The sequence below is a fragment of the Cervus elaphus genome, chromosome 22 (genome assembly GCF_910594005.1).
Source record: "Cervus elaphus chromosome 22, mCerEla1.1, whole genome shotgun sequence".
Classification (NCBI taxonomy): Eukaryota; Metazoa; Chordata; class Mammalia; order Artiodactyla; family Cervidae; genus Cervus; species Cervus elaphus.
In genome coordinates, this window is record NC_057836.1 from 7,140,392 (window position 1) to 7,153,215 (window position 12,824).

Below are 12,824 nucleotides of genomic sequence, written 5' to 3' on the forward strand. Positions count from 1 at the left end.
AACTGAGGGCAAGAGGAGAAGGAGGCAGCAGAGGATGAGACAGTTGGATGGCATCACCAACTCAATGGACATGAGTTTGAGCAAGCTCCAAAAGACTGTGAAGGACAGGGAAGCCTGGCATGCTGCAGTCCATGGGGTTGCAAAGAGTTAAAAATGATTTAGTGACTGAACAGTCCTGAATATTCATTGGAAGGACTGATGCTGAAGCTGAAACTCCAATACTTTGGCCACCTGATGTGAAGAACTGACTCATTTGAAAAGACCCTGATGCTGGAAAAGATTGAAGGTGGGAGGAGAAGGGGACAACAGAGGACGAGATGGTTGGATGGCATCACACAACGGACATGAGTTGGAGTAAACCCCGGGAGTTAGTGATGGACGGGGAGGCCTGGCGTGCTGCGGTCCATGGGGGCGCAGAGTCAGACACGGCTGAGCAACTGAACTGCACTGAGTGAGTGACTGAACAACAAGAGTGCCTGGAATGATCATGAGTGAAGGAAAAATGAATAAACAAATCACTGAATACCGTCTTTCTCCCAGGAGTGAAATTCAAGTCCTGTCTCGCAGGCAGCACCTTTGGTGCCTAGGGCCAGCCGTGGAAAACTTCCCCTTAGAAAGGACCTACTGTCTAGCACGTGGAACTCTGCTCAGTGTTAAATGGCAGCCTGGAGGGGAGCAGGGTTTGGGGGGGAGCAGAATGGATACATGTGTTTGTATGGCTGAGTCCCTTCGCTGTTCACATTAAACTATCACAACATGGTTTGTTAATTGGCTGCGGCTGCTGCTGCTAAGTCGCTTCAGTCGTGTCCGACTCTGTGCAACCCCATAGACGGCAGCCCACCAGGCTCCCCAATCCCTGGGATTCTCCAGGCAAGAATACTGGAGTGGGTTGCCATTTTCTTCTCCAAAGCATGAAAGTGAAAAGTGAAAGTGAAGTCGCTCAGTCGCGTCGGACTCCTAGTGACCCCATGGACCGCAGCCTACCAGGCTCCTCCGTCCATGGGATTTTCCAGGCAAGAGTGCTGGAGTGGGTTGCCATGGCCTTCTCCAGTTAATCGGCTATCCCCCAATAAAAGATTAAAAAAATTTTAAAAGAAAAGAAAAAGAGGTAGTGTCTCCTTTAAGAAGGCCCTGCTCGGCCCCACCCCACACGAAGCCCCGCCCAGACAGCGTCACGTGACCCGCGCCTGCGCACAAGGGGCTGGACCGAGCGGGGTTTGAAAGCCCGGCGCGCACCCAGCGAGCGGCAGTTCAGTTACCGGGGATGTCGGCGTTACGGCCGCTGGACAAGCTGCCAGGCCTGAACACGGCCACCATCTTGGTAGGCGTTAGCAGCCCCGATTCCCGCGCCCACCTTTCCTCCTGGACCGCGCCTCAGCGGCCACGCCTTCTGCGGCTCTCTGAGATTCTGGCCTGGGCTGCTCCGGCGGGAGTGTGGTGGGCGGGAGAGCTCCTCTCTGAACCAATCAGAGTTAGCGGCCCTGGGACGTCTTCACCAATAAGTGCGCGGCGGGCTCTTTCTGAGTTTCTGATTGGTGGAGCGGCTGGGCCGGGCGCCCGCGCGCAGGGTGGATGCAGGCGGTCCAAGATGTGCTTTCCCCCCTGTATCCGTGTCAGGCCTCCAGTAGAAACGAGGCTGTTCCAGGGAGGATCCGGGGTGGGCAGGTAGTGAGTGGAGCCGGAGCGAGTGCAAACCTCAGGCCCTCACCCGTGCGTGCCGTAGTCCTCTCGGTAGAGTACCTCGCGCGCTACAGCCAGAATCCTAGGGTCGCGGCCCTGCGGGCCCAGCGACTGGGTTGCTGTATCCAGGGATCCATTGGCCGCCTTCTCTCTCTGGGCAGCTGGTGGGCACGGAGGATGCTCTTCTGCAGCAACTGGCCGATTCGATGCTCAAGGAGGACTGCACCTCGGAGCTGAAGGTGTAAGTAGCCTGCGCTGGAGATGTCCGATCGCTTGCCTGGGCGCGAGGGAGAGCGGGGAGGCGGGTGGAGTGGGTGGGGGTGGAGCGGAAGTCCAGAGAGGCTGGTGCAGGTGGGGCGAGTTTTGACCCACCGCTCGGAGTCTCCGTCCTGACGCGTGATCTGTTCCCGTGTAAAGCATCCTCTGTCACTTCTCTGCCTCGCCAGTTTTTCTGTTTCCCTCTAGCACTTGTCACTATAAAGAAATTTCCATATTATGCCATGTTGGCCAAAACTGGTGTCCATCACTCCAGTGGCAATAGCGTTGAATTGGGCACAGCATGTGGAAAGTACTACAGAGTATGCACACTGGCTGTCATTGATCCAGGTGATTCTGATATTATTAGAAGCATGCCAGAACAGACTGGTGAAAAGTAAATCATGTACAATTTTTCTTTAATAAAACTGGCCACAGCTTGTTTAAAAAAAAAAAAATTTCCTTGTTCACGTGTTTGTTTTCTTGTTTCCAGTCTGCCACCCTGAGGCACCCCAAGGTTAGCCCCTTGAGGGCAGGGACTTTGACTTTTGCTGACTGGTGAAGAAGCCCTATTGCCTTGAGCAGTATTTGGCCCAGAATATTTAGTTACTCAGATACTCCCCAAATTTGGAGAAAAGGTGACTAAAGTGTATTTTGCTTTCCTTTTTCTAACTGATAGGGAGTAGAAACAGCTGCTGGCAGGAGTCACATGACTGAATATATGTGGGTGTCATTCTCCCTGATTGAAAGACAAGCTCCAGGGGTCTAAGTTGAATGATCTAAATCTAGAGTGTATTTCCTTTATGGGAACTGGAATTGCCCCTTCCTAGAGAGAAGATCATCTTTCCCTCGAAATAAAGGTTGTTCATAGATCCACCTGTGCCCTACCGTCTTACCAGGCTCTTAGGCTATAGAACACCAAACCCCATCACTGATAATCTCAATCCCGTAGCTCAGAAATAGGAAAAGATAAAAAAATAATTAATTAGCATCAGAGTAAAAGGAAAATGTGGACAAAATTGCCTTCCTTGAGCAAGATGGAAATCATTACCAAAAAAGGAAATACTATTATCCTATTTTTAGATTCCATCTACTGTATTCTAGTGTCTGAATGTGTATACATTCGTACATGGAAAGATATTTAGAAAAATGTTCTAACATTAATAGTAGTAATTTTTAGGTAACTGAACTTTTAGGAGTGTGTGTGTGTTTTAACTTTTGTTATGTTTTGTAAGCTTTTTGGTATTCTTGAATTAGAAGCTGAGGGGTAGGGGCAGAGGAGTAATAGGAATAAATGGAAGTGGGCAGAAATAAAGGATTAAAAAAAACCAAAAACCCTTCAGGTGGGTATTTAACAATCTGAGACATACAAGAGTGTTGAGGGTGACTTGCCCAACGTCACACAGCTGATAGTTGGCAGACTGGAATTTAAACCCACTTCTATCTCACTCCAAAGGGCTTCGGTCTTAACCCCTAAATTTCATAGTCTAACACCTTCCTCTCCCCTTCTGAGCCTGGCCTCCCTCCCAGCATTCAGTGTAGATGGCTAGATGCCATCTTATATCCAAAATCCCTTTTTGCCAAGGGAGTTACTAAACTTTCTGGCAGGGAGAGTAAAGCAGGGGTAATCTGAATAAGATCACTTGAGGAGTCTTGCCCACAAAAGCTTCCTGTAGGGGCTTCCCTGGTGGTGCAGTGGCTAAGTCTCCATGCTCCTAATGCAGGGGGATTGGGTTTGATCCCTGGTCGGGGACTAGATCCCACAAGCCACAACTAAGAAAAAAAAAAATTCCTGTAGGTTGCAAAGATCCCACATGCAGCAACAAAGATCGAAGATCCCATATGCCACAACTAAGACTTGGCATAGTCAAATAAATAAATATTTTTAAAACACACACACACAAAAGCTTCAGGTGAATGAGGAGGAGCTTTTGACAGCCTCTTTCCCTACAAAGGGTAGTGTGTGAACAGTCATTGTGATGTGGGTATGTGTATCTTGAGTTCTGCGATCTCTTGTTTTTCAGCCACTTAGCAAGGTCCCTCCCTCTGCCCTGCAGCGTGAATCGGCCCCGAATTGACTTGATTGTGTTTGTGGTCAACCTTCACAGCAAACACAGGTGAGAGCCAGGGGATGAGGCTGTCAGTGCTCAGATGTGGTTTAGGGTTGTGCTGGGATGGTGGCCTCACTTGTTATGGGAAGGAGAGGAGACTGGGAGAGGCTGCCTGGGGGCAACCTAGAGGGTGAGGAGGGAGGAGCCAGTGCCAAAGCAACATGTTTGAAAGACACTGACCAATGCCAGCGGTGTCATCTGTCATTTATCTAATGCTCTCTGAGGCCCACTCTGCCTCCCTGACAGCAGCACAGATGTGAGTGAAACGGGCCTTGTTCTCAAGGTCCATTTGGGGAGGAATCTAGACTTTTGAACAGACAGTTACAGTACCTGTGATGTGTACTGTCAAAGGAGGAATCCTGGGGCTGTGAGAGCCCGAACAAGACCTCTGACTCTTAGGACTCAGGTCAAGCTAGACTTCTGGCTTCCTGGCTTCCTGGAGGTGACATCTACATAGACGCCGGAAGGAATTCCCTGGCGATTCAGTGGTTAAGACGCAGCACTTTCACTGTGGGGGCCTGGGTTCAATCCCTGGTCCGGGAACTAAGAGCGCAGAAGCCACACATGGCACTCAGTCAGTTAAAATAACACATAAAACACCTGAGCGATGAGGAGGAGTTAGCCAGGCAGGGATGACAGTGAGCAGGACGTCCCAGGTGGAGGGCTGGCGTACAGACAGGAGGAGTACAGCCTGTGTGGAGGACCGCCCAGGCCCGGGCAGGCTCAGAGCCCAGTCCACTCTGGGGCCGGGCCAGTGGCAGCGTGGGTGACGTTGATGCTGGTGGCCTGGCCTGGCCTCCCCACGGTGCTGGCTACCCTGGGGTCGGGACTGCAGCCAATCTAGGGAATACAGGTGGAAGGTCTCCCCTCTCCTTCCTGGGGACAGCTGGCTAAGAGCAGGACACAGGGTCCAGCACAGAAACCAGGGCAGACACCTACCTGGTCCTGTGGTGGGGTTAAGGGAAGGCTGTGGTGGAAACGCCTGAGAACTGGGGGACGGAGACACCAGACACCGGGATCGAGTCCAGACCGCACGACCTGACCGCTGGGAACCAGTCAGCAGGAACTTAGGCCCGGGTGGGTCAAGAAAGGGCTGAGACCTGCCGCGGGCGCCCTGGCCCACAGGGCTGCTGCTCTTCGGGTGAGGTCTCTCTGTTCACCAGAAGGGACACCGACGAACCGTCTGAGCCATAGGGCTGTTGGTCTCAGGCCTTGTTCATTCATGAAGCCTGACCAAGATGGCCTTTGGCCTGGAAGACAACAGAGTCTTTCATCACTCCCTGGATACCAGTGAGTGAAGGCCTCAACGCAGCAGGTCAAGGTGCCCTTGTTCGGAGGAAAAGAGTGTTTTCATACAACTGATATGACTTAAAATCACTGTCATCTTACTGCAAGGCAATTCAGCAATAGTTATCCACACTTTAAAAAGACACATACTTAAATTAAAAAAAAGACACCTACTGTGACCCAGCCCTTCCACTTCTAGCATCTGTTCTACAGAAACGTCTGCTTAGTAGGAGATGTAGGAAACAATATTCATGCAGCGTTCTTTGTGATGGTGAAAAACTGGAGACCATTTAAATGTCCACCACAGGGCAAGCAGTTAGTTTGGGGTATGGTGTGGTCATTCCAAAGAATGTAACAGAGACATCAAACTCGATTAGACCCGACTGGCTGCTTATACATATCACTGTCTGTATTTACACATGAAGAAAATTCCAGAAGAATTACACCCCAAACTGTTGTGGCAGTCATCTCTGGGGAGTTAAAAGTAGAGGTGGTGCTGGAGACGGGGAGTTTTACTTTTTACTTATACGCTAGTATTTACTATTTGATCATTTCACAAACTTGACTCACTTTGTAATTAGAAGAAGTTTAAAGCTACAAAAGGACAAAGTTTTCCTCCAGGGCTGTCTCCCATCACCCTTGTCTTATACCCTGGCCTCTCTGTGATCAGAGGCGCAGGGGCTTCTTCTGCCTTCTCTGTTGTAAGGTATGTCTTCCGCTTGTTTTCTTGCCCTGGCCTGGCCGCCCCAGCCTGCAGAATGTGGAGGAGTCCCTGTGCCACCTGGACGCAGCCTTCTTCCTGGGGAAGGTAACCTTCCTCGCCACGGGAGGTGAGTGCCTCCCCTGCCTGCTGCCGTGGGTGGGCCTGTGGTGGACTCTGTGTAGAGAGTGGGGAGACCATGGGCTTTGGAATCTGACTGCTGTCTGTCTCCATAAAGTAAGTCGGAGCCGATCGTCCTGCCAGGTTAATTCTGCTGAGATCATTGCCCTGGGGTGCCTGGTGGTTCATCTCCTGTTACTCTTCTTCAGATAGTTCTCCGAGACGCTAATATTAACAGTGGAAATAATGGTAGCTAACCTCGGGGACTTCCCTGGCATTCGAATGGGTAAGACTTTGCCTTCCAATGCAGGGGGTGAGGCTTCAGTCCCTGGTCAGGCAGCTAAGATCCCACATGCCATCTGGCCAAAAAATCAAAACATAAGACAGGAGCAATATTGTAACAAATTCAATAGAAACTTTAAAAATGATCCACATCAAAAAGAAAAAAAATCGTAAAAAATAGCTAACCTATATTGAGCACTCACTATAGACCAGACTCTGTTCTAAGTGCTTTGTTTCTGTATCGCTTAATTTTCACAAGAAGTACTATTGAGGTAGGTAAGATTGTCTCTTTTACAGAGAAGGAAGTTGCTCGTGAGGTTAGGTAACTCGTCCAAGGCCCCACGGCTAGACAGTAGTAGAGCAGAGTTCATACTTAGCTGGTCATATTCCAGGGCCCATGCCTTTAATGATTGTACCATGTGGCTTCTCATAAATACTTTTTTCCTTTTTTATGTGGCTGACCCCAATTTTCTGCCCCCTGGGGGACACCTTCCTGACCAGCTCTGCAGTCTGGGCCCTCGGGGTGTCCATGCAGGCCTCTGTCAGATTCCTCACCTTTCTACCAACACTGATGGTGTGTCCGCCCCCTCCACCAGCTGCACTGTGAGCTCCTGGCTCACGTTATTCTCAATAAGCTTTGGTGGAGAAGTAAACCCCAGGCCCCTTCCGTGTATTCGTTCACTGACTGTAGTAACTCAGCGGAGTAGGTGCTGTTACGATCCTCATTTCCTAGATGAGGAAACTCATGTGTTTAGTCCGACTCTTATCAAGTCCCTTCAGCTTTTTTTCTGATCTGATGATCTTGACTGCCCTGAAAAGAAGGTACAACAGGCCTGTCACCCAAAGAAGGTAGAAACTGTGGCCCAGAGAGGGGATGTGACCCCCTGGGCCCAGTGCTTCCTCCATCACAGCCAGGAAGGTGGAGATGACAGGCGTGGCTTCCTTGCAGCTGGGCGGGACAGCCACTGCAGCATCCACCGGAACACCGTGGTGAAGCTGGCCCACACCTACCGGAGCCCCCTGCTCTTCTGTGACCTGGAGGTAAGGACCTGCTCACGCGGGCCGCGGGCTGGAACAGTCAGAACACAGAGGGCTTGGCGGGGTGCTTCTTGGAGGATCATGAGTACCCGCGTGAAGGGGCTCCTGATGTGGAGACCAGATCCTCGCTGGAATCCTGGCTTTCCCAGTCTCTGTCCTTGGTTGGGTCATCGTAAGCCTTGGGTGCATCCCTGTAAAGTGGGGTGACACTCCATGCACATCTTGAGCTCCATTTGTACACCGGGCGCCATCACCTCTTGCTTTGACATTTTCTCTGTACTCAAGGCTAAGTCTTGTGTGTGTGTCTATGGGTCCCTGTGAATGTGTCGCTTTTCTGCGGGGGTGTAAGCACTGTGACGCCAGGCATCCTGTCTGTGTCATTACCAGCAGTCAGGATGCCGTCCGTTCCCTCTTAGCTCCCTGGATCGCAGACCTTGTCGGGTCCCAGCCCGGGGCAGGGGGTCCAGCAGGCAGCAAGGATGGAGGTTGGGGGGTGGATAGATGGCTGACTGGATACATGTAATGTTGGTCCTGCCCTGACTCGCTTCTCTCGGGGTTTCTCACGAGGTGAATCCCAGCCGTAAGGGTAGCACGCGGATTTCTGCTTTGCTGATAAGTTTTGCTCTTCAGCCTCTCTGTGCAGTGTGGCGCCCGAAGACATTTTGCTAAAGGGTTCTCAGCAAGAGCTGATTCTGCCCCCGCTGGGGGTCTGCTAAGGGCTCCTGGGTCCTGGGCTGCCCCACCTGCACACCAAACCTGCTCGGGTGGTTTAGGGTTCTGTTGTTTTTTTTATTGTACATTGGAGTATATTGGTTTACAGTGTTGTGTTCGTTTCAGGGGGACAGCAAAGTGATTCAGTTATACATGTATCCATTCTTTTTCCGATGCTTTCCCCATATAGGTTATATTTATTGGTTTTGAGGTTCATTTTAAAGATTTGTGTTTCTGTTCTGGGTCTTACACCTGTCCCCAAAGGCCAAGTGATGTGGTGCAGAGGGAGCTGAGTCAGTGTGTGTTCCGTCATCACCATCTAGACCAGAGGTGCTGACTCTGGAGTCTATGGACCCCTCTGGTCCGAAGGGAGAAGAATTCAGGGGAGTTGTGGCTTTGGACAAGAAAAAAATTACTTTTTTTCCTACTAACCTCTAGAAGGAATTTAGCATTATGAACGTAGATGGGAGGCGACAGTAGTGTTAGCAGAGTCTCTGACTGTTAGCCACAGAAGCGGCAGACACTGGCACGTCCCATGGAGATGGGTCGGACTTCATGACTGCTGCAATTCTGCAGAAGCTGTTAGACCTCGGTCTTCTCACCCAGTGCATCGCTTGATGCACACACTGCTCTGTCACAGATTTGTGTTTCACATCTGATCATGACTGTTTTAAGAACCTGGACTCGAACAAGGCTCTGATCTCACAGGTAGGACCCGAGGCACCCTGAGGTGCCTGGCTTTGCTCACAGTCACACGGCTGGTAAGTCCGCAGAAGAGCCAGGTTGGTGTGCTGCCGACTCTTTCCTGGCTGAGCAGGCTGGCTGCGTGGTGCATGGTGGCGCAGTTCTGCGCATGGCCAGGAGGTGGCAGGCTGTACCAGGTCCTACGTTATCCTCTAGCCCGAGAATGTTAGTTGCTCAGTGGTGTCCGACTCTGCGACCCCATGGACTGTAGCCTGCCAGGCTCCTCTGTCCATGGGATTCTCCAGGCAAGAATAGGAATGGATTGCCATGCCCCGCTCCAGGGGATCTTCCCGACCCAGGGATCGAACTTGGGTCTCCTGCTTTGGCAGGCAGATTCTTTACCATCTGAGCCACCGAAAAAGGTCTGTGGCTGACTTTCTATTTCCAGCCTGGAGCCGGCGGGCTGAGAACCTAGGCCTGGCACCCTCTCATCTGAGTCACCCAGTGTTTGGACAGCCAGCGGGCCTGGTAACCTGTGTGGTCCTGTCTGGGGCCCTCTCCCCCACTTCATGAGCTGGAGCCTCATTGTGTTTTGAGGCCTTTGCACGGTGGGAAACACTGGCCCGGTTTTACAGAACAGGAAACACGCCCAGGGAGGCGCAGGATTCGCCCAGTGCAGTTATTTTCCAGCTCCACTACTAGGCTCTGTGTGAGTCCCTGAGAACCAGATGCCTCGATATTGGCCCTGCCCCTCAGAATGGAGGGAAACAGACCGACATGTCACGCCTGCTGCGTCAGGAGGATCCGCAGGGCTTTGGAAGCCAGGCAGTGAATCCAGCCATTCTTCCCGTCGGCATCGGGGCAGTCACAATGGGCTCAGATGTTTGGGGGCCATGTCTCTGGAGTAGGGTGTGTGGATGGGAGGAGGCCCAGGACGAGGCTGCAGAAAGCAGGCCGTGGAGCCCTCGGGAGAGCAGCGGCAGTTTGGAGGGACCACTCGGAGGCTGTGGCCGCAACACCCAGAGGATTCCTTGAATAGGAATAGGAATAGGTTATGTTTCTTAACATAACCTACAGCCTGTCCAGTGTTTGTTCTAGGCTCTCGGGAGTCAGTATAGTGCAAAGCAATGTTAACACTCCCAATTCTGTTCTAGTGGAGGAAACATGGGAAGTAGAAAGTGTGATGTGTTAGGGCACGGAGATGTGACGTGTCAGGTGGTGGTAAAGTGACAGGATTAAATAGGGGGTGAATCTGACCTTTAAGTGAAGATGTGAAGGGAGGTGCCATGGAGCCTCCTGGTGGAGAAGCCCACGAGGCTGGAGAAACTGCAAGTGCAGAGGCCCTGAGTTTGGACGCTGCCTGCCATGTTCAAGGCCCACGGGGCGCCATGGCGCCTGGAGCGGAGCGGGGGACTGACACTGGGGCCAGGTCAGCAGGGCTCTGTGGGTTGCAGTAAAGGCGTGGTGGCTTTCACTCTGTTAGACTGGGGCAGCGGAGGGGTGTGGGGCCAGGGAGGGCTGCAGCCCAACTTGGGTTTTGAACGGCGCCCCTCCTGCTGTCAGGAGGAGAGTAGACTGGAGGGACGCAAGGGCAGGAATAGGGAGAGGGGCCTGGGGACTGTGTCTGGAAGAGTTCAGAGTGGTCTGGGCTCCGCGGTGGCCAGGGAAGGGGGAGCTGGGATGGTCTCTGATGCTGGGTGTTTCCAGGGTGGGGCTGACCAGTGTGGTGTGCGGATGGCCTGCCTGTGAGACAGGAGAGGAAGAAGAGTCAGGGTCAACTCTGGAGTTTTCAGCCTGAGAAGCCCCGCCCCTGCCCCCCACCCCCACCCCAGCAGTGAGATGTTGCACAAAGGAGGGAGTGGCCTGAGAGGGGAGGAAAAGCTGGCGGGGGTGGGTCCTGGGAGCCGGGGAGAAAAGGCCTGCCAGGCTGGGAGCAGCTGCCTCAAGCTCCACTAAGAAGAGTCCCCACTGAGAACGAGGCCAGTGTGTGAGGACTGAGATGTCGCCTCTGGACTTGGAACCCAGGACTCACAAGGTGGAGTGAGAGCAGGGGGGCTTCAGGCGGCCCGGCTCTAGCTTGGGGGACTGGGCGGATGGTGGCGCCCTTTCCCCAGTTAGAGAGGGAACAGGAGAAGTAGGTGGAGCTGGGAGGCCATCTGAGCATCACTGTTTATTCTTCTTCCTTTCTGGAGCATCTCACCAGCTAGGGCCTTCGCACAGTCTGATTACCTCTGCCTAATTCCATGGCTCTGGGCCCACTAGCCCTTCCGTGGCCCTGGTGTGGGGACCGTCTGTTGGTGGCATGTCCCTGTCCTCCGTGAGGGCCACTCCCCACCCCTCCTTTCCAACCTGGGCGTGCCCGTCTCAGAGAGATCCCAGTGGGTGCCGCCCCACCATTGGTTGGGACTAGCCCTGGTTCAGACCCCAGCTCGACAGCCATTCACCGGGCCTCTGGACGGCGTCCCTGACCTCGCCAGCCCCGCCTGCTGAGCCTTGGTTTCTTCTGGAGTGGGGTCAGCGTCTCTGGTACCCCTGGAAGGCGTCCGAAGGGTTTCCATAAGCTGAGGTGTGGCGCAGACAGGGCATGGCCCTGGGGGCAGCGGTGCCCAGAGCTGTCCCCACGTCTCAGCCCCCAGCTCCCCTCTGGCCACCGCCTCACCGTGGTCCTGTCTCCTCCTCTGCAGATAGAAGACTTCCGTGCCACCATGGCGCAGCGCCTGGTCCGCCTGCTGCAGATCTGCGCGGGCCACGTGCCCGGCGTCTCGGCCCTGAACCTGCTGTCCCTGCTGAGGGGCTCCGAGAACCCCTCCCTGGAGGACCTGTGAGGCCCCCGGCCGCCCTCCCCCGTGGCTGGGTGCCCAGGCCAGCAGTCACTGTTGCTGGAGACTGTGCCAGGGCTTGGCAGGCCTGGGTCAGCGGGCAGTTCCCTCAGGGCCTAAAGTCCTCGCGTTTCAACAGGAAGTGCCGGGGGGCGGCGGGGAGCAGTCCAGCTGGTGGGACTCCAGCCCCCTACCCCTCTCATGCCCACCCCAGCAGAGCCCCAGGTCTTCGTTGATCTGACTTGTTACTTCTCAAGACTTCGTTTGAACAAAGGGTCCGTGGCTGAAAGTTTGAACGTCACTGAACTCATCCACCACTTTGATTTTGTAGATGAGGCAACTGACTCCAAACAATTAAGGGTCAGAGCGGGTAAGGACTTCCCTGGTGGTCCCGTGGCCAAGACTGCGCTCCCAATGCTGGGGGCCCGGATTCAACCCCTGGTCAGGCAACTAGATCCCACATGTTGCAACTAAAGATCCTTCATGCCTTGACTAAGACCGAGTGCAGCCAAATAAATAAATAAATATTTTTAAAAGAGTTGGGCAGCGGGAGCTTGAACTCTATGAGCCCAGTCCGACTCCACATCCTGGCCTTGCCATTCTTACGGGACTTGCGGAGCCTCAGTTTCTCCAGGTGTTAGATGGAGATTGTTCAGCTTACCTTGCTGGCGCCGTAAGGGTTGAGTGACATGGCGGTAAAGGTGAAGTGCCTGAGGTGTACTGTATTACTCCTGCGCTTGTTTGGGTTCTCCATGTATCTCCTAATAAATGTGTGAATGCTTGCACAGCGCCAGGTAAGCACTCCGCAAACAGTTACTTGAACTATTATGTGAAATCACACAGAGCTAAGTTACAAAACTGGTGCACGTCCAGGAATCACACCATGAAGTCAAGCTAGAGAACCTGACCGAAGGCTGGTTTCTGGGCTGGCCGCAGGAGACTGCGATGACGGCTGCTTTCCTCCTCCTCGGGGTCTAATTAGAATCTGTGGCCATGCTGAGATGAGGCTGCAGAAATCCTGGCAGCCAGGTATGAGCTGCAGCCGTGCCCCTGTAGCTGGCTGGACACTCCCGTGGGAGCTTGGGTGAGGAGGAGGTCTGGTGGGAGAGGAAGAGAGCCAGATCCTGGTTCCCTTGG

General features: G+C 53.3%; 1 protein-coding gene across 3 annotated transcripts; it reads left to right on the forward strand.

Moving 5' to 3' along the window:
- The first annotated feature begins 1,163 nt into the window (after positions 1-1,163).
- Positions 1,164-12,503, forward strand: CENPM (centromere protein M). Of its 3 annotated transcripts, none has more exons than XM_043881989.1 (6): positions 1,164-1,321; positions 1,842-1,921; positions 3,960-4,052; positions 6,084-6,163; positions 7,385-7,476; positions 11,553-12,503. In XM_043881989.1, exons 1-6 carry the CDS (start codon positions 1,265-1,267, stop codon positions 11,691-11,693), a joined length of 543 nt encoding a protein of 180 aa, XP_043737924.1. In that variant the 5' UTR covers positions 1,164-1,264; the 3' UTR covers positions 11,694-12,503. The 3 variants fall into 3 exon arrangements, with proteins under 3 accessions (XP_043737924.1, XP_043737926.1, XP_043737927.1); XM_043881992.1 differs by lacking the exon at positions 1,164-1,321 and adding an exon at positions 1,475-1,736 and having other exon boundaries at positions 1,789-1,921; XM_043881991.1 differs by lacking the exon at positions 3,960-4,052.
- Positions 12,504-12,824: the final 321 nt, after the last annotated feature.

Coding starts and splice junctions, on each gene's coding strand:
- CENPM (XM_043881989.1), top strand. CDS start 1,265: ATGTCGGCGTTACGGCCGCTGGACAAGCTGCCAGGCCTGAACACGGCC. Junction 1,922..3,959: donor TGCACCTCGGAGCTGAAGGT/GTAAGTAGCCTG, acceptor CTTGTTTTTCAG/CCACTTAGCAAGGTCCCTCC. Junction 4,053..6,083: donor AACCTTCACAGCAAACACAG/GTGAGAGCCAGG, acceptor TGGCCGCCCCAG/CCTGCAGAATGTGGAGGAGT.